Here is a 21,452-nt window from a genome sequence, read left to right as displayed (position 1 = left end):
GATGGAATTGACCACAAACATATTGCCAACTATGGCTTTTCTGACACCCCATCCTAAAAAACTTACTAATAAATATCAATCAATATATATTCCCGAATTCCATAGATTAAAACCCATACAATCTCTATCTAACATTCTAAGTGTTTATTCACCCCAGGGTGTTACACCAAAACTCAAAACATCTTTCGCAAAATGTTGCAGTACACCCAGTAATTACAGTAACTCTTTCACTGCACTTGTAGTAGGGAAGGCTTCAAGTTATCGAAGCGCAGATTAAAAAGCAAAGTCTCAGTCCAATCAATAAGAAAGGATGAATCAGATTAAAAGATAGTGAAAATATATGGCCAATGTGCATTCACCCTAGTCCTCAAAATGCAAGCAGAATATACAGTGGCATGCAAAAGTCTGGGCACCCCTGGTTAAAATTTCTGTTACTGTGAATAGCTCAGCGAGTAAAAGATGAACTGATTTCCAAAAGGCATGAAGCTAAATATGACACATTTCTTTAATACTTTAAGAAAACTTTTTTTTTTATTTCCATCTTTTACAGTTTCAAAATAACAAAAAAGAAAAAGGGCCGGAAGCAAAAGTCTGGGTACCCTGCATGGTCAGTTCTTAGTAACACCCCCTTTGGCAAGTATCACAGCTAGTAAACACTTTTTGTAGCCAGCTAAGAGTCTTTCAATTCTTGGTTTGGGGGATTTTCACCCATTCTTCCTTACAAAAGGCTTCTAGTTCTGTGAGATTCTTGGGCTGTCTTGCATGCACTGCTCTTTTGAGGTCTATCCACAGATTCTCGATGATGTTTAGGTCAGGGGACTGTGAGGGCCATGGCAAAACCTTCAGCGTGCACCTCTTGAGGTAGTCTATTGTGGATTTTGAGGTGTGTTTAGGATCAGTATCCTATTGTAGAAGCCATCCTCTTTACATCTTCGGCTTTTTTACAGACGGTGTGATGTTTGCTTCCAGAATTTGCTGGTATTTAATTGAATTCATTCTTCCCTCTACCAGTAAATGTTCCCCGTGCCACTGCAAGCCTAGAGCATGATCGATCCACCCTGTGCTTAACAGTTGGAGAGGGGTTCTTATCATGAAATTCTGCACCCTTTTTTCTCCAAACATACCTTTGCTCTTTGTGGCCAAAAAGTTCTATTTTAATTTCATCAGTCCACAGGACTTGTTTCCAAAATGCATCAGGCTTGTTTAGATGTTCCTTTGAACCTTTTGAATAGAACTTCCTGAAAAGGAGTTGGTGAGTTGTGCATTGATTAGGGTTAGGGGTGTGGGTATTGTCCCTAATATCATAAGAGCCATGCCCCCACAGAGTCAAGGGTGTTGGGTATCGTACTGACTTTTCCCTGGCGGGGGTGTGTGTGTGTGTGTGTGTGTGTACTTTGCTCCCACGCGATTTTATTAATTGTCCACGTGTTTTATTGCTGATCTGACTACTGTAAATTGTGTGCGTGTGCATGTTGCTTCTGTTGCCATTTTTCCACGTTTGCCTTCCGTAAATAAAATCCTTTACTACCAAGACTGTGTCCAGAGTCCTCGCCTTCGAGACCTATTGAATCTGTTTCCTCACTTACGACAAAGGGAGCACCCATAAAAGGTGCCAGCATTGACAGTGCACCACACTGCCTCCAGCATCACCTCCTCTGTGCAAATGCAACAGGCAACACCGCACCATGTGGTCTAATCCATGCCACAAGCAAGGCCACGCAGCTCCCCCATCGTCAGTCCTGCCAATAAACTAGCGAACCAGACTTGCAGTATGCATTACCAAAGTCCAACAGAGTCTTGCAATCACAAGAAAAATGTGGTCATAGGTGTCTCCACATCTTCCTGGCATAGATTTATTGGTTCAGTTTCACAAATATGCAAAAAGAACCATATTCAGTATAATTCCACTGAAGTTTTCATTTGAATAATTTATCAATATGTTTCAGGAATGTTTTTCTTTAAACTATGCTTGCATTGGATTGATTCATTACTTTCTAAAAGGGTGACAAATTGATTGACATAATGAAAGCTCTACAACTCACTAAAGAACAGTTTCAAAATGGCTTACCACAGAAGTGATAGATTTACATAAATATTAATGGCATCTAATTTGCAGATGGTGCTGCTTATTCCGGAACACAGCAAATGAAAATACCATTCATTTTTCAGAGTACCTTTTCAGCAACCTCAAACAGCTATCTGTAAAGAACATCACAGAGTTTACTATTTACTCAAAGCTCCTTATTAAATTCCCAGACTGGAGCTGGAAGGGCAACTCTACACAGACTGCTCCTGCACATCACCACTGGGAGATGCTTATCAAAAATTAAAACACAAATTCACAGGTTATTAGAAGACAGTAAAACTTACTTTAGTTGGCACTTTCACATCCTTTTTTAGTATGGAGAAGTCTTTGTAGTATTCTCTATGACTCTTCTCCAAAACCTCAATGCTAATTGCCATAGCTTCATCAAGTGCCTCATAATCATAGGAGGATGACTTACGAATTCTTTTGAATTGTTTACTCTGCAGCTGTTTGAGGTAATAAGACCATCGATTTGGAAATTCTCGCAATAGAGCACCGATGAGGGAGACAACCAGAGGAGAACCTGAAAAATATTAATATATGTTTCTAATTTTTTTTTAATTTGAGAAATATAGCTTTATAAAATCTCAACCAGGGAAAGACAGCTATTATGCTGGCAAGTAGTGTTTCATATTATGATTAAAACTTTTTTAAACAATGTAAGATTCAACACGAGTTTTTTTCCCCACAACTGCGAAAGAAAACTGAACCTTGTTTTACAGAAGGGGAGGAGCTAATGGGTATGTGAGAGAATAAATTACAGAATAAGTGGAAGAATGAGAAAGATGGGAACGCTTAGAGAACCAGCGCCAACTCAATGGGCCAAATGGTCACCTCCTATGCCCCGAGGAAATACAAAATATGATAGCATGACTATAGATAGTAGCAGGACCTTAGTCACCCATGCCTTCCACTTATTAAAGGAATCAATCTATTGCATAATAACATAGTCTAATAAATGCCCTCAGGTCAACATTTCCAGATTTAGTTACATAAACTGACAAAGAATTAAGGATAAACCATTCAGTTCTCTGTATTGCAATTGGGAAGTCATTCCTTTCATTCACACAACTGTAAAAAGTACACCATTAGAGAAGGGAAAAAAATGCACTTTAACACTCACATGCACATTAATATTAAAGTAAACATCAGCTTCCAGTGATATGTTTTCTAATTGTAGCTAATTGCCATTGAGAGTGAAATATCAATACAGAAGATCTAAATCACTATTTCCAGATAAGTTCAAAGTAAATTTATTACCAAAGTACATACAGTATATGTCACCATATACAACCCTGAGATTCAATTTCTTGCAGGCATACACAATAAATCCAAGAAATGCAACAGAATCAATGGAAGACCACACCCAACAGTACAGACAACTAATGTGCAAATACAAAAGAAAAAAACATAATGAATGAACAAGCAATAGATATCGAGAACATGAGATGAAGAGTCCTTGAAGGTGAGTCCATAGCTTGTGGAAACAGTTCAGTGATAGGGCATGTGATGTTATCCCCTTTGGTTCAAGTCTCTGAAGGTTGAGGGGTAATAACTGTTGCTGAACCTGATGGCGTGTGTCCTGAAACTCTTGTACTTCTTCCTGATGGTTGCAGCAATCATTTCAACAGCCAGAATAACCCACAAGTAAAATTTAAAAAAACTCAAAGCACCTGTGTACTGTGTCTATTTTCTACATAAATCTGTGTTCCATGGTGATAATCTCTATCAAATCAGGATATTTCCTGAAAAACACTGAATATATACATAGACTTTGGCATTTCTTCTCTCCAAACTACACCTTTAGCAAGAACTGAACTGTTACCAATGGTTCTATATTCTTGCTATAGTTCTAAGAATTGCACAGAATATTCCAGAAACAGAACATCGGGAACAGTGGATCAGCTGTCAGAGGTTCTGTACTCAATGAACTCCCATCTCCTTCTCATTGGTAGGTGAGAGTTTGTTACCAATTCTTGAGTCAGAGAACTTGGGAGGGGGAAGCCACAGAGCAGATTTCAACACCGTAAATCACCAAGTATTTGCTTTTGTCAGAATCAGAATCAGGTTTATTATCACCAGCATGTGACGTGAAATTTGTTAACTTAGCAGCAGCAGTTCAATGCAATACATAATGTAGCAGAGAAAAAAATAATAATAAATAAACAAGTAAATCAATTACGTATATTAAATAGATGTTTTTAAAAACATGCAAAAACAGAAATACTGTATATTAAAAAAGTGAGGTAGTGTCCAAAGATTCAATGTCCATTTAGGAATTGGATGGCAGAGGGGAAGAAGCTGTTCCTGAATCACTGAGTGTGTGTCTTCAGGCTTCTGTACCTCCTACCTGATGGTAACAGTGAGAAAAGGGCATGCCCTGGGTGCTGGAAGTCCTTAATAATGGATGCTGCCTTTCTGAGACACTGCTCCCTAAAGATGTCCTGGGTACTTTGTTGGCTAGTACCCAAGATGGAACTAACTAGATTTACAACCTTCTGCAGCTTTTCTCGGTCATTTGCAGTAGCCCCTCCATACCAGACAGTGATGCAGCCTGTCAGAATGCCCTCCACGGTACAACTATAGAAGTTTTTGAGTGTATTTGTTGACATGCCAAATCTCTTCAAACTCCTAATAAAGTATAGATGCTGTCTTGCCTTCTTTATAACTGCATCGATATGTTGGGACCAGGTTAGATCCTCAGAGATCTTGACATCCAGGAACTTGAAGCTGCTCACTCTCTCCACTTCTGATCCCTCTGAGGATTGGTATGTGTTCCTTCATCTTACCCTTCCTGAAGTCCACAATCAGCTCTTACATCTTACTGACATTAATGCCAGGCTGTAGCACCACTCCACTAGCTGGCATATCTCACTCCTATATGCCCTCTTGTCACCACCTGAGATTCTACCAACAGCCTGTGGTATGTGAATGATTAGTTTTTGTTGTACTGCATATCATGGTCTTTCTTAGGTGCTTTCCTATTGTTTGCTTGGTGGGTGGAGGATGCTGTTGCATTTTTTTTACTGAAATAAGTGGGAGGAAGGTGGGGGAAGCAACTCTGCTGCTGCTGTGTGGGAGGGGGAGTAGGGGGGCTTTGGGGGTTCTAATATATTTACTGTCACTCATTTTTTGGGGTACTCTTCTGGTTTTGTGGATCCCTGCGAAGAATGACAATTTCAGGTTGTATATTGTATGCATTCTATGATATTAAGTGGAATAATTGAACTATTGATATAGTTTCACTAGCACCTGTACTAAATGAGTAGCAATCTATGATCTTTCCAACTTTTTAATATGAGATTTCAGATTATTCTCCTTCTTCTGCTATGGTACTATTTGTGGTGAACTCTGAACTCATTCATTATCCTACATTATCTCCTGCAGTCCACAGCCATTCCTTTCCTATTCACATTTCATGCAAACATCTGGTGTTCACTAATTTACCTTCTCAACCATTTCAAAGCTTCATGATTTTGGTTTACCTTACCCCTTTTATTTCAAATTTCCTTATCATCTGATCTTTACTACTTGGACCTCATCCACAAAGCTCTTTGAAAGAAGCTTTGTGTTTTTAATGGGAATATTTTTGGTAGAAATGGATGTTTTTTTGGCGTAATCCCATAGGTCACAAAAGAGATCACCATTGGGGCATGATGTAAAACAGAAGAGCAGAACAAGATCAATGCTCCTCTTTAAAACTACATAAAAGCGTCTACCAGGACAACAGTAAAACTCCGATAATCTGATATCCAGTTGTTCATAATTCCTGAGGTTCAGCATCCGGTTCACTGAACTCTGTTTATCACATTCCCTTATCACCTCACAAGGTCCCATTTTCACTGCTCCCTTTTACATCATAAGGGCCCCATTTCCATTGTTCCCTTCAAACAGACCATGGTCTGTTCCAGCACTGCTTTTAAACTCAGCTGGCTCACTAGAAAACTTATAATACTTTTGTGTAACATTAAAAGGTGAATTAAAAGTTTGTTGGGATATTAATGGGGATAACATTCAGTGGCATGGAAAATCTGCCAGTTCAGCACCACCCACGGGTGCTGGATTATTGGAGTTTTACTGTAATCCATTAAAGCAGTTATGTCACACGCTTCTAATTCAAATCCTCTACATAATTGAACTCAGCAACTTTACCTTGCCACTATTTCCCAATGTCATCAGGACTTTTTGCTCATTTTTAAAGTGAGAGTGTCAGCAACAATCGAATCTCAGTATTTGAATCTTCAGCTCCTGAACTGTATTTCAGCAAAGAGTCATTGTCTTTAGAAACAAGAGAAGATTGGAAGAGGGTGGGAAAAGCATGTGAACCATACTTTGCAACAATTAAATTTTTGGTATTAGTGAATGACAGTCAGACTAAGGCTATTTGAAAAGTTACACGTTATTGCACGAGTTTTTTATACATTTGTAAGAACTCCAGCCTTACAAAAATGATTTATGACATCTGAGCTTCTTAGGCTTAAAGCTTAAAAACAGTTGATACAGGAAGCAGGGAATCTACTCAAACTGACAAATAATCCAAAGATTGAAGTGAACAAATGTGAGTAAATAAATCATATTCAGCCTCACAATTCAACATTGTTAGCCAAGCACTTTCATGATTAGTGCAGGAGTATTTCTATTTAAAGGAACTGGAATATGAACAAATGGTAACAACCTATCCAAGCCAAAAATGGTTATATTAACACACAGAAAAAAAATTCTTAAGTCCAAAACTCTGGTGTTCAGAGAAAGACAGACATAGGAGATTATGTAATGGCAACTCAAAGTGCCAGAAGTTTTGACATAGCTAGACTCCAAGGTCAGAATAAAGCTGGTTAACAAATATGTCACTATTTTCAATTAATTTCTTGATCGAATGCCTGCAGCATCATCAAATATTTTAAACCGAGCAATTATCAGTTAAATATTTCAAAAATCACAGAAGTAAACAATTGCAGAGATTCCTATCCAAGAAGAGAGCCTATAGGTTAAAACAATGCAATGAAGTGGGGAAAGATGTTCAGAACACTGGATGGTCATAATTAACCTTAAATTCACCTCAAGATTCAACTGCTTAGCAGAGTAAGAGACTGTGGATGGGCATCCTCAGGGTAACAATGTGAGTGTGTTTTAGTAAAACAGGAAGTCATACAAGTCAGTAGTCCAAGCCTGACTTTAGACCAAGGGTTTCCAATCTGGGGACAATGGACCCCTTGTATAATGGTATTGGTCAATTTAATGCAATTTTTAATGCAATTTTTGCATTAATGCAATTTTTTTTATTAAGTGCAATCGTGAACAATAGCCAGATCAAAAATGCTGATCAAGTCAGCTAGTTCCCAAAGAGAACTCTGATAGGCCAATCAGATGGTTCACTGCTGCTCAGCGATAGAACAGGCACAAGGGTCGCTAACCCCTGTACCCCAGAAACACACCTGAGCAGTGCGGCGGAGGTTATGTGCCATGCATGACCTGATCTGAAAGTGTCATGTTGACTCATAACAGATCATGTTCACAGTGGAACAGCTTAGTCAAGGATGGGGTGATCAGCACAGATGGACAAGTTATACTCCCGCTTTAGAGATTAAAGCACAAAATCTAGGTTGACACCTCACAACAAAACAGAAGGATCTCTGTGCTATCCAACCTGCTGCCATGAGAAGAAGACAGGTGAATATATATGACCTTGACAAAGGAAATGACAGCTTAGATTTCTGACACGATCCAAAAAAGAAATTAACAATCTTTATTGCCTTACCAATGACAGTTAAGACCACAGCCTTCAAGTTTATGGCACAAGAAATTCCTAATCACCTGCAGGAGAGGTACACTTTGTTCTATATTTCTCCATGAAATAGGCACCTGAAGCTATACACTGCCATCTGCACATACAGCATGCTAAGTTGCTGCAGCACCATCTGTCAGAACAGGCCAGATAAGTGATGCACAGGAAACTCAGTGCTCCAGTTTACAGCAGTTTGAGAAAAGTCAAATGAACAAAATTATGGAACTGTGTCAATACACTATTTTTATTGTGTTTAACAATGTGGCTCTCAATTAAATAATATATGATAGTGAAGTTTCTCACATACTACTTGCTTCTGTTTTTCAGTTCAGTGATACTGGCATTTCTTCATCCTTAATTATTTACTTACTGCCCATTACACTGTCGTTGTTTAGGGCAGCAATGAAGGTCCTCCACCCGAATGTAGAAAAGAATTCTTCATTGCTGTTTCCATAACAATTGTTTTTTGACCGGTCAGGGTGTTAGCCCTGAGATGAACCCCCAAACCTGGAGGAATGGTGGACCACTTAGTCTCGCCTCTACCCTTTGCCCTGATTGGCTTGGGTGACCCTACCAAGAGCCAAAGCACAAGGCCTTCACTCCAGCTCTCCAAGTCATTGAAGCATGTAAACCTCCAAACCAGGCGGCAAGGTTCTGGTCCCCTTGGAGGATTCCTGCAACATATGCAAGCGAAAATAAGAATGACATCAGATTGCTCACAGTTAGAAGTCCTGGAGCCCTTGGACTCAAACTCAAACAATTCTAATTAATTGTTATCAGATTAAGTCGGAGAGAAAATACAGAAAGGAAGAAACATGCTTTGCAATTCAAATCCCTTTGCTGCAATGTTTATAGACAAAAACTATTGCCAGGTTTGAATGAATGAGTCCATTTGAGGAAACGACACTATTTGTACAAGAGGAGACAGGTAGATATGTTGCAAATGGCCTAGCTAAATGGTTGAAAGCTAATACCTTATACTAACTGTAAAAGCACTAAATGAAATTATACCTAAAAATGCAGATACTGGAAATATAAACAGAAAACAGGGAGAAAGGCTGGTGTGGGAGTGGAAATGACACACAACTGGAAGCCTGACAGAATTACAGGCAGCTAAACAACGCTTGCTTACTCAATGTCGAGGCCACATTATGAGTACTGAATGTAGGGGACCAGGCTGGTAGAGCTGCAGGTTATCCAACATAATCCCACCACTATTCGCATCTTTCTCCTCTCCCCCGACTTTCTGCAATGACTCCCTGATCAGTTCTTCCCACACCCAGCCCTCCGTGTCCTGGCACTCTCCCTTTCAAACATAAACACTGCAGTGCTTATCCCTATACATGTTCAAACTGTGACAGACAGAAAATTTGCATGAGAATTGTTGAAATAAGAAAACCTAGTCATTGTTGATGTGATTAGAAGTAAACTATCCACTAGTTTGTTAGGAACTAACACAAAGACAGGGACATTACATAAAACATATTGGCCCAGATTTTACTACAGAAAGCAATGCTTCACTGACCTCAATTAAAGCTACTCCAAAAGTTTTAGCTGGCTCCAGAGCATAGATTTCCTCAAATACAATGTCACTTTGAATTTGGAACTATTTATAGGGAATGTGTTGTATCTTTCACCGTAGCAGGTAACAGGGAGGAGGAACAGAATCAGAACGAACAATTTCTGCCTACAGCAAAGCAGCAGAAAAGAAGTGAGGATTACAACTCACACAGCTACTCACTAAATTGTAGTAACGTAATAAACAACCTTGTTGGTAATGACTGAACACTGCAGTCATAATGATGAGGTATAGACATCAACTTCATATGCTGCACTTGTGAAGTTACTGAACTATTTAATGTCAAGAAGAACCAACACTGCTTTCTTCTTCCAAATGCTTTATTCTTTGCATTGATCTCAAGTGTACCAGCACAGATGTGATTGGGTTAATCACACATTAAATCAGACATGATGGAAAAGACAAAAGGGAGGATTTAAATATTATGAACAATTTTTAACTTAAATAGTTTATTTTCCCACTGCTGCCTGTAAGGAGTTTGTATATTCTCCTCGTAACCACAGAGGTTTCCTCTTGGTTCTCTAGTTTCCAACCACAACCCAAAGGTGTACCGGTTGGTAGCTTAATTGGTCATTGTAAATTATCACATGATTAGGCTATGGTTAAATTGGGTATTGCTGGGTGGCACGCTCAAGGGGTCAAAAGAGCCTATTTGGCACTGTACCTGAGTAAAGAAATAAAATTAAGTTTTTTTTGTTCACTTTTATGCTCCAAATTTTAATTTTTTTTTATTAATGCATTTAATAGTCTTGAACATTTTTGGATGCGTGGGAGAAATATAGATGGTCAGCAGAAATAAAGATTACGCAAGCCACTCGAAGGTCAGTCACTCATAAAGTGCACCTGATAGAAGAGATGGTTGTCACCGACACCATTTGGTGGATTCCAAGCTTAATTGCCCATGAGAAATTTCCAGATGTTCTTCTCAGTGAAGACTGTAGGCACCAGCAATTTCCCCATTGTTACTTTCACAAATTTCAGGCCAATATAACTTTTTCAGTTAAGTAAAGGATTGCTTCCTTTAGAAGCCACAAGTTCTAATTGTTCTTGGTTTACAGGTAGCTCAATTAAGCTGGAGTGATTCAACTCCAGTAAAAGGATGTGACAGAAAAGGTCTTTTTTGTTTAAGTCTAACCCTGAAATGAACAGATATGAAGTATCTGCCACAGATAAAATTTCTGAAATATTTTAGACACAAGAGGTACTGCAGATGTCTGGAAATCCACATAATGTGTTGGAGGAGCTCAGCAGGTCAGGCAGCATCTATGGATGGGAATAAGCAGTCGACATTTCCAGCTGAGACCCTTCATCAGGAGTGCTTCGGTCCAAAACGTCGACTGGTTAATCCCATCCATTCATGCCGCCTGACCTGCTGAGCTCCTCCAGCACACAGTGTGTATTACTGAAATATTTCAATCATTTCACTCATAGCTGCCCAGACTCAAGTTGGAAGGAGGGCTATTTCGTAAGAATAGGAACATTTTACCGTCCCAAGTAAAATAGAAATCTGGGTAAAAGACTACAAAGTCTCACTAATTTTAAGAAAACAATTTACAAGTTTATTCAAAAGTTTATTTTTTAAGCTATGACCCTCACCTTAAAGGTAAAGTATGAATCAACATACATTGGGTTGATGGCATCCTGAATTTATCAATTTATTAATAAGGGAAGCAATAAGCATTTGCATGATAAAGAAATAAGTCTTACAATGATGACATTTATGTATAATAAATGGGGATGAGTCACTATGAAAAATCCATGAAACTCTATTCCCCTATGAAACATATTCAAATCACAAACTAAATTTATGTTCTTGGGTCTCAACATCCATCAAACCTGTCATCAGAAAAAATTATTTTCCAAAATTAGAATGCAACCATGAATGATATATGTAACTCAATGTTAAAACCAACACAGTTCTTGATATACATAATATGATAGGCAAGAACATGTCATCCATGAGCGATTTAAATCACACGACTGCATCCAAGGTCCTTGTGATGCACAATAGCTTAAATATTATTGCACATATTATACTGAACTTGGGATGCACAAGTGCTGTGCAGAAAGTAAGAATATATTACAATTCATTAAGATCCCAACTGAAATTTTATGTGTTGCACTGCCATTCAGTGGCAAAACTAAGTACTGCAGCACAAGCAAAGTAACAACCCAACAATGCAGGTAACTCTTTTTTAACCACTGTACTATATAAAGAAAAATCTCTTCTTGATTATAACTTTACTCCAATTCTATTCAATGAGATTCCTGATTTGTTACACAATTTAGTTTGCTGCCATATTCCATTAGAAACTTACCTTTGCATTCCTGCACTATGCTGTGTGCTTCCTCTGGCAAACAGGACGCCTTCATGTTAGCAAAACGTGCCAGTATCTCTAGACCCTTGTCATTGCTCAAACCACTTTGCACAGAAATGTGAAATTGATTCCCTGCAAAACATGTTAAAAAGTTTAATCAGTATTCAGGTTTGACTTATCTAATTAGTAATGCTAACTAGCAACACTTCACTGACAACCAAAATGATTCAACATCTTCAGAGATAAATGCGAATCATTCCCAGTGGGTTATTCTCTACTCATTTTTCACTTGCATCTACAGAGAGTGGTATCTAATGGTGAGGTACAACTTCATCCTTGTATGGGCTGCAGTTCTCAATGAAGCCCTTACAAAAACACAGAAGTAACAGACTACTCTCTGATCATGCCCATGGTTGCAAAGGATTGTAACTCTACTTCCATGTTCCTGCAATTACGTGGCATTGTTTAATTCTTAGTTTTAAATCGCATGAGATCTCCTGCAAAATTGCCCCACCCCCCATCACCCACCTGCTTGTTCCATTTGCACATGTAATGAGATCCAGCATAAAGAAAATCGTTAATCAGCAAGGCTCCAAGCAGGACAGAATCTTACCACTTTGAAAGAAATACTTTGACAGTCAAAGTCATAACCCCTCAAGGTTGAATCAGCTGTCAAAACTGTCAAATGCCAAAATATTTTTAAAATTTCTCCCACGCATCCAAAAATGTTCAAGACTATTAAATGCATTAATAAAAAAAATTTAAAATTTGGAGCATAAAAGTGAACAAAAAAAACTTAATTTTATTTCTTTACTCAGATACAGTGCCAAATAGGCTCTTTTGACCCCTTGAGCGTGCCACCCAGCAATACCCAATTTAACCATAGCCTAATCATGTGATAATTTACAATGACCAATTAAGCTACCAACCGGTACACCTTTGGGTTGTGGTTGGAAACTAGAGAACCAAGAGGAAACCTCTGTGGTTACGAGGAGAATATACAAACTCCTTACAGGCAGCAGTGGGAAAATAAACTATTTAAGTTAAAAATTGTTCATAATATTTAAATCCTCCCTTTTGTCTTTTCCATTGGAGTTGCAATATCACCATCTCTTCTCACCTAACACAGGTTCAGCAGTAGGCTGATTACCCAGCATAAGTTCATGCTCCATAACTGTACACCAACAATGGCCACAATAGCAGTGATCATCTGTGCAGAGATTTGACTCTCCTGCATTTGCCCACACTCATGTAGGAGTCTAGAACATAGACTCAGATATGATGCACGGGCAGAAGTACCAATTTTAGCAGAACTATTGGACAAATACTTTATAAATACCTTTTAAACATTACAAACTCAACCTCAACAGCTATCCACAGTTTAGCACTGTTCACTTCCATAAACTCTTCCTATTATTCCTTCAACAGAAATCTGAACCTATCATCCTTGAAACAAATTCAGCAGTGGATGCAACCATAGATGCTGCCTGGCCTGCTGAGTTCCTCCAGCATTTTGTGTGCGTTGCTTGGATTTCCAGCAACTGCAGATTTTCTCTTGCTTCTGATTAACCTTACTCAATATTGTTTCTTGTTTTCAAAGCAATCTATTTTACTGCCATAGTCAACTAGGAAGATAGAAGAGTGGTTGCAGAGTTTACTAAAGTTCATGGCTTTGGATGCTTCACTGCTTAAATACAAAAATTTGTGGCTCATTCAAAGTGTCTGATTAATAGTCTGACAGTGCTTTGCCGCTTCACAGCTCTTTACTTTCAAAATGCAGATTTATTGATCTGACTTCTCTGGTTTAAAACAACGAGGGACTATCTCATTCAAATATATAAAATTCTAGGAAAGGTCAGAAGGACAAATGCTGAGAGTGTCCAGAAATTCTAGAAGTGAAGATTAATGACGAGGTTGGGGGAATCAGCCTCAAATAACAATGGTAAGTAGCATTTCATTCAAAAGGTTGTGAAGCCTTGGAATTCTACTCTGGAGAACACAGAATGCTGATGCGCATTTCTTCCTACATATGCATGTATGTGATTTAATCTCCATTGTGGTAATTCCAGTGATTTCTTATTACATCCCTTTCAAGAGGTTCGGTGCATAAACACTGAATTCAATGCAATGGCGTCTAATTCCTTCTGAATTCTAAAGTTCTTGAGATAATGGCTCAGAACTTGTTTTAAAATATGACATGAAGTCTGTGAATCTGAGGGCAACACCATCAGTAAACGTAAGGATCCAAAAGTTCCAATCATGCACCTCTTTTATATAATAAAATAACATCGTTTACCTCACCACCAAGGTATTTCTGTTCAAGTAATTTTAGACAAATACTAAGCTTGTTACTACCTCAAGTCTCTACAGCATGGAAAATTATTAGAAATGTGAAGTCACATTGATCAGACTTTAACTTCTGTCACCACCATTATCATTACGTGGTGTGTCATACGATGTGGTGATCATGGTCTTCCATCTGTCCTTAACCTGCTTATTCTTTTCTATCTCCATGACCATGATTGGTCTTGGCAAATTTTTCTTCAGAAGTGGTTTGCCATTGCCTTCTTCTCAGCAGTGTCTTTGTAAGACGGGTGACCCCAGCTATTATCAATACTCTTCAGAGATTGTCTGCCTGGTGTCAGTTACATAAACAGGACATGTGATGTGCTCCAGCTGCTCATACGATCATTCGCCACCTGCGCTCATGGCTTCATGTGACCCTGACTGGGTGGGACTAAACCAGTGTTACACCCTGCGCAAGGGTGACCTGCAAGTTAGTGGAGGGAAGGAGCACCTTACATCTCCACCCTGCAACCAATTAACTGCAGTTAATTGAGCTACGTTTGTACATTTAATTTGCTCTACATCTCATACTTTCCTTCTGTTTGAATAGAATCCTTCTTTCCTATTTTGAGTTAACTTCTCAGATCAAAGGCCCATTGTGGAAACTGGGAAACAGAGAAAACCAAGCTTGTTTGAAGTAAGGGAGGTGGGGAATGCGTCATCACCTCTGCTCTCATCCTCTCTCCTGCTGGACAGAGCAAAGTCAGAGCTCCCCTCAACCACACTTTCTACCTCAGCAGTCTCTGCATTCCATAGATTGTCCTTTGCAAAACTGTCCCAGGTCCAACAAGATTCCATCACCAAACACATCATTCCGCTTCCCCCCCCCCCCCCACCCTGCCAAACCTTCACTTACAATATTTCTAGGAACTGATTCCTTCGTGATTCCCTGGATTATTCTTCTGTCCCCAGCAACCACTGCCCACCACCACAATCATCCACGTGTTTTTGCATTTTAATATGCAACCATAGAAGAAGCACAATTGTCCTTTTTTAAATTTCCCCTTTCATTATCTGGGGCCCCAATCTATTCAGGTGAAGCAACGATTCACTTGCGCTTCTTGAAATCTATTGTGCCACAATCAGAGATCACAATGTGGCTTCATCTGCAAGACTGAGTAACTGCTCTGTGGACAACAGGAATTCTGCAGATGCTGGAAATTCAAGTAACACACATCAAAGTTGCTGGTGAATGCAGCAGGCCAGGCTGCTCTGTGGATCACCTGCATTTAATCTTCTGGGTCTACTACAAGAATCTTGTCACCTGCCACTTTACTTCCCCATCCCACTCCCATTCGGATCTGCTGTACTGCCGTAATGAGGCCCGGCACTTGAGGAATAGCATCACATTCCATCCAGGCTTATATCAATCTTCAATACTAGAACTTCAATTAGCTTACTTTCTCTGGATCAGATCTGGCCACTTCTGCTGCAAGTCATCTATCTGCAAAGTAGGTTCAGCTTTCCTCTCTCCAAGAGCACAGACTTTATAGTCATAGAGTTCTATATTGCATAATTTTTAACAATCAACATCTAACCACCCCTAGCAACCTGCTGACCAAAGTGCTCTTACATTTATCCCCTAAGACCATAAGACACAGGAGCAGAATTGGGCTATTTGGCCCATAAAGTCTGCTCCACCATTTCATAATAGCTCTGATCCATTTCCCCTCTTAATGCCATTCTCCTGCTTTCTCCCTGTAACCTTTCACATTTTGACTAATCATGAGCCTACCAAACTTCATTTATACACCCAATGACTTTGCTTTCGCAGCTGCCTGTGGCAGGCAACAAATTTCACAGATTTGCCATCCCCGGCTAAAGAAATTCTTCATTTCCGTTCTAAATGGATACCCTCTATTCTGAAGCTGTGCCCTCTCCACCACCATGGGAAGCATCCTCTTCACATCCACTAGGCCTTTCAACATTTGATAGATTTCAATGAGATCCACCCTCATTCTTCTAAATTCCAGCGAATAAAGGTCTAGAACAATCACTCTTCATAAGATAAGCCTTTCATTCCCAAAATCATTCCAGTGAACATCCTCAGAACAACTAATTTGTTTTCTCTTCTTCCAGTTCTGGCACGTTAACTCTGCTTCTCTTTCCACAAATGTCACCTGCCCTGCTGAGTGCTTCCAGTATTTTCTGTTTTATATAAGAACATAAAAAATAGGAGCAGGAGTAGGCGATCTGGCCTGTCAAGCCTGCTCTGCCATTCAAAAAGCTCATGGCTGATCTGGCCATGGACTCATCTCTACCCACTTGCCTTTTCCCTATAACCTTTAATTCCCCTACTATGCAAAAACCTATCCAACCTTGGCTTAAATATATTTACTGAAGTAGCCTTTCACTGTTTCATTGGGCAGAGATTTCCACAGATTCACCACTCTCTGGGAAAAGCAGTTCCTCATCTCCATTCCAAATCTACTTCCCCGAATCTTGAGGCTATGTCCCCTAGTTCTAGTCTCACCTACCAGTGGAAACTTTCCTACCTCTATATTATCTACCCCTTTCATAATTTTATATGTTTCTATAAGATCTCCTTTCATTTTTCTGAATTCCAGCGAGTATAGTCCCAGGCGATTCAATCTCTCCTCACAGTAACCCTCTCATCTCCAGGATCAACCTGAACTTCCTCTGCACTGCCTCCAAAGTCAGTATTTCCTTCCTCAAGTAAGGAGGCCAGAACTACATGCAGTACTCCAGATGCAGCCTCACCATTATCCTGTACAGTTGCAGCATAATCTCCCTGCTCTTAAATTCAATCCCTCTAGCAATGAAGGCCAACATTCCATTTGCCTTCTTGATAGCCTGCTGCACCAGAAACCAACCTTTTGTGATTCATGTACAAGCACTCCCAAGTCCCTCTGCACAGCAGCATGCTGCAATTTTTTCACTTTTTAAATAATAATCTGCTCTTTCACTTGTCCTTCCAAAGTGGATGACCTCACATTTACCAACATTGTACTCCATCTACCAGACCCTTGCCCACTCACTTAACCTATCTATCTCCCTCTGCAGACTCTCCATATCTTCTGCACAATTTGCTTTTCCACTCAATTTAATATCATCAGCAAACTTAGAGATACTACTCTCAGTCCCCTCTTCCAGATCATTATTCTATATCGTGAACAGTTGTGGGTCCAGCACCAACCCCACGGCACAACGTTCACCACTGATTGCCAACCAGAGTAACACCCATGTATCCCAACTCTCTGCTTTCGATTAGTTAACCAATTCTCTATCCATGCTAATACATCACTCCCAACTAACTCTATGCATCCTTATCTTATGGGAAGTCTTTTATGTGGCACCTTACCGTACGCCTTCTGGAAATCCAAGTAAGTAGCATCCATTTGTTCCCCTCTATCCACTGCACTCATTGTATACTCAAATAACTCTAGTAAGATTGTCAAACAGGACTTGCCTTTGCTGAACCCATGTTGGTCTGCCTGATGGATCTATTTCTTCCCAGATGCCTCGCTATTTCTTCTTTAATGATAGCTTCAAGCATTTTCCCAACTACAGATATTAAACTAACTGGCCAATAGTTGCCTGTTTTTTCCCTAAACCCTTTTTTTGAACAGTGGCGTGACATTTGCTGTCTTCCAATCCGCTGGGACCTGCCCAGAGTCCAGAGAATTTTGGTAAATTATCACCAAAGCCTCTAGTATAACTTCTGCTATTTCTTTCAGTACCCTGGGATGCGTTCCATCAGGACCAGGGGACTTGTCTAACTTCAGGCCCAAAGTTTGCTCAGCACTACTTCTTTAGTGACAGCTATTATATCAAGGTCCTCATCTTGCATCACATCCATAACATCTCTCTTTGGCCTGTTAGACAAGTCCTCCACCATGAAGAACGACACAAAATAGCCATGCAAAGCCTCTACCATTTTCTCATTGCCCAATATCAATTATCCTTCTCGTCCTCCAGGGGACCTATGTTCACTTTAGCCACCTTTTTCTGCTTTATATAATTATAAAAACTTTTCAATCATTCACAGCTTTGTGGTGTTTGTGGTGTTCACAGAAAGTTCTATGCTCCTTCCAGCAGCCTGGAGGGCAAAACATCACAGAAATTAAATAAACTAAGACAATTCTTCTTCAGAGCAATGACTTTCATTCCTTTTGCAGCAAATTTCTGGCTATAAATCAGATTGCAAATTAGGGGTAAGAACAGGCCACTTAGCCAACCTGCCCTACCATTAAACAAGATCATGGTAAGACTGTGAACATTGTATTGCAGATAAACAGCAGTTAGCACTCATCTTCATAATGGCCAACAATCTATCCATCTGTCCCTCCATCACAATTCTGAGAGAAAATTTTTATTTTCCTGTGTCTTAAGCGACCTTAGATCTACATACTTGCACAGAATGAAAAATCTTGCTCACATCAACACTGTCAGTTTCCAAGACTCCCCCACAAAACATAAAAGTCTTCTCTCACTCTTATAAAATCCAGAAAACACCTTTTGTACTCAATACTGTAACCTATGAGCATTTATGTGCAAGGACTTGAATCCACTATTTCCTTCACAGCTTTCCATCACACAGATCAAGAACAGATTAGTACGTAGCACCACAATCCTGTCAATTAGGGTACATGCTTATTATCCTTTCTCCTAGTCGATTTTCAATCCATATCATCAAGTTAATTTTAATTCCACTCAATGACACTTTTGGTCATCACTTGAGTAACACTTTTGCAAATCCCTTCTACAACTGCTCCCAGATCCACTATACTAAACTGCCGAGCCTGATCAGACATAACTTATCCTTCACAAATCAACGCTGACTGGATTTGATCAGTTGATAACTGTTCAAGTACACAGACACAGCCTCCAATGGGTTGATCATAGGGAAGCTGCTAAAATCAATGTTAAACAGACAAGGCTGTAGTTACCTACCATCTCTACCTGTCTAATGGAGTCACCTTTCAATAAAAAGGTATATTTCCTGAAACTCAAACAATTTCAGAAAATTATGTTTAATGCATCTGCAATGTCTTTAACTTGCAGGCAGCAAAACCAATAGAAGTCATGTTATTCACAAGGTTCAACTGCATCCATAATTTCTTGATCACAATTTAAAAATTTCACTTGTTTAAACAGTATCTTTATAGCTTAAAAACTGACAATGACAAAACTAAAAATATTTCATTCCTTAGTCTCTTCAAAGTTCCATGATAGCAAAAACAATTTTAGGAATAAAATCTCATTACCTGATACTGCTTCTGCGATGCTCATATCTCTGCTGGTGATCAGAACACGACACTGAACATCAAAGCACTTTAGTACCCAGCTGTCCCAAACATCATCAAGGACCAAAAGAGATCTGAATCAGATTTAAAAATGAGAACTTCAGGGCATATAAAGTGCTTCACACCCAGTTAATATCTGAAAGATGTGACAATTATTAATTAAAACATTAAAAAGATATTTTAACAAATGTAGCTTTCTTGAAGCACACTTCTTGCTCCTAGATGTGGAACATCTATTAAAGCAACACACATAGAAGTTGCTGGTGAACACAGCAGGCCAGGCAGCATCTCTAGGAAGAGGTACAGTCGACGTTTCGGGCCCAGACCCTTCGTCTTGGCCCGAAATGTCAACAGTACCTCTTCCTAGAGATGCTGCCTGGCCTGCTGCGTTCACCAGCAACTTTTATGTGTGTTGCTTGAAATTCCAGTATCTGCAGATTTCCTTGTTTGCATCTATTAAAGCAATTTTTCCTGAATTTTTGGAAAAACTTTTGGTTGCAAGGACTTTATATTTGTAATTTGCCTTAAGACATAGGAGAAAGTTAGCCCATTTGGCCCATCGAGTCTGCTCCACCATTCAATCACCGCTGCTTTATCTTCCCTCTCAACCCCTTTCCCCCGCCTTTTCCCTGTAATTTGTCACCCTTATTAATCAAGAAGCTAGCAACCTTGACTTTAAATATATCCAAGAACTTGGACTCCACAGCCAAACGTAGCAAAGAATTCCAGATTCCTCCCTCTCTAGCTGAAGAAGTTCCTCATTTCGACTCTAAAGGGCCGTCCTTCTACTCTGAGAGTGTATCCTCTGGTCCGAGACTCGCCCACAATTGAAAACATTGCCTCCACATCCACTCTTGAGGCCTTTCAATATTCGTTACATTTCAATTATATCCCTAGTGATTCTTCTGAAAACAAGCAAGTACAGGCCTAGCACCATCAAATGCTCCTCTTATTTCAACACTTTCATTCCTGGAATTATTCTTGTATACAATTATTCTGGATCCTATCCAATACGAGCAAGCGTTTCTTATATATGAGGCCTAAAGTACTTCAAATGCATTCTCTCAAACGCCTTATAATGCCTCAGCAAAGGCTTTTACAGTACATTTTTGTTCTCTGGAAATGAACGCTAACATTGCATTTGCCTTCCTTACTACTGACTCAACCTACAATTTAACTTTTAGGGAATCCTGCACTAGGAAAGACACTTTGCACCTTCGATTTCTGAATGGACTCCATTTAGTCTAGGTCTTTATTTCTTCTAACATACTGTATGACCATACACTTCCCTACATTATATTCCATCTGCCACTTCTTTGCCCATTCTTCTAATCTGTCCAAGTCCTTCTGCAGACTCCCTGCTTCACCAATACTTCCGGCCCATCCAGCTATCTTTTACACTTCAAAATAGTTTTACTTCCTTCGTTTTAATCATTCTGATAAATTATGGAGAGGTGAACCTGGACGGGTTACAATATAAAGCTGTTCTATATTTAAGTAAAAAAAATAGACGCAAGCCACTCCACGCCCAAAAAAGTCTATTGCAACAAAATCTCAATGCACAAAGTCCAGAAGAGACTTTCCAACTCAACCACAAAGGCATGCCCACTTTTAATAATGTAGTTCTCTCAGTCAGCCAATCAAACTCCAATTATTATGAGCCAGTAACTGTGTTGTAACCACCCAAGCTCATAAATCTTGCAATTCATATATTGTGGGCTCATTATTATGGGCTTGATTCAAATAAAGATCCTATTAAAATACAGCAACTAACCCTGATGAAGGCTCTCAGCCTAAAATGTCAACTGTTTATTCATTTCCACAGATGCTGCCTAGCCTACTGAGTTCTTTCAGCATTCTGTGTGTTGCTTTGAATTTCCAGCATCTGCAGTTTTTCTCGTGTTTGAACAACCTGACGCCTATTTTTGCACACATTTTTGTACACATTATCCTAAACAGAGAAGGAATTCCATGTTCAAAATAATTCAATCAAATAAACAGTTAATTAAATACAAATTAGGATTACACTGTACAGTGTGTATATTTATGTTAACCTTGATATCCGTTCCCT

At 39.4% G+C, this 21,452-nt stretch overlaps 1 protein-coding gene across 4 annotated transcripts in view; it reads right to left on the bottom strand.

Moving 5' to 3' along the window:
• Positions 1-21,452, bottom strand: part of apaf1 (apoptotic peptidase activating factor 1) — a 246,539-nt gene that overhangs the window by 177,292 nt on the left and 47,795 nt on the right. For 3 of the 4 annotated variants that reach the window (XM_063072508.1, XM_063072510.1, XM_063072509.1), the window contains exons 6-8: positions 19,343-19,455; positions 11,769-11,900; positions 2,371-2,609 (exon numbers count right to left, since the gene is read on the bottom strand). In XM_063072508.1, the coding sequence (XP_062928578.1) occupies positions 2,371-2,609; positions 11,769-11,900; positions 19,343-19,455 (484 nt within the window). Of the gene's footprint in view, positions 1-2,370; positions 2,610-6,372; positions 8,546-11,768; positions 11,901-19,342; positions 19,456-21,452 lie in introns of those variants that run through there. The other variant, XM_063072511.1, reaches the window with a different exon arrangement.

The sequence above is a fragment of the Mobula hypostoma genome, chromosome 20, assembly GCF_963921235.1.
Source record: "Mobula hypostoma chromosome 20, sMobHyp1.1, whole genome shotgun sequence".
In the NCBI taxonomy this organism is placed as follows: Eukaryota; Metazoa; Chordata; class Chondrichthyes; order Myliobatiformes; family Myliobatidae; genus Mobula; species Mobula hypostoma.
The sequence above is the reverse complement of the archived record's forward strand: the minus strand, read 5'-3'. Positions and strand labels throughout refer to the sequence as shown.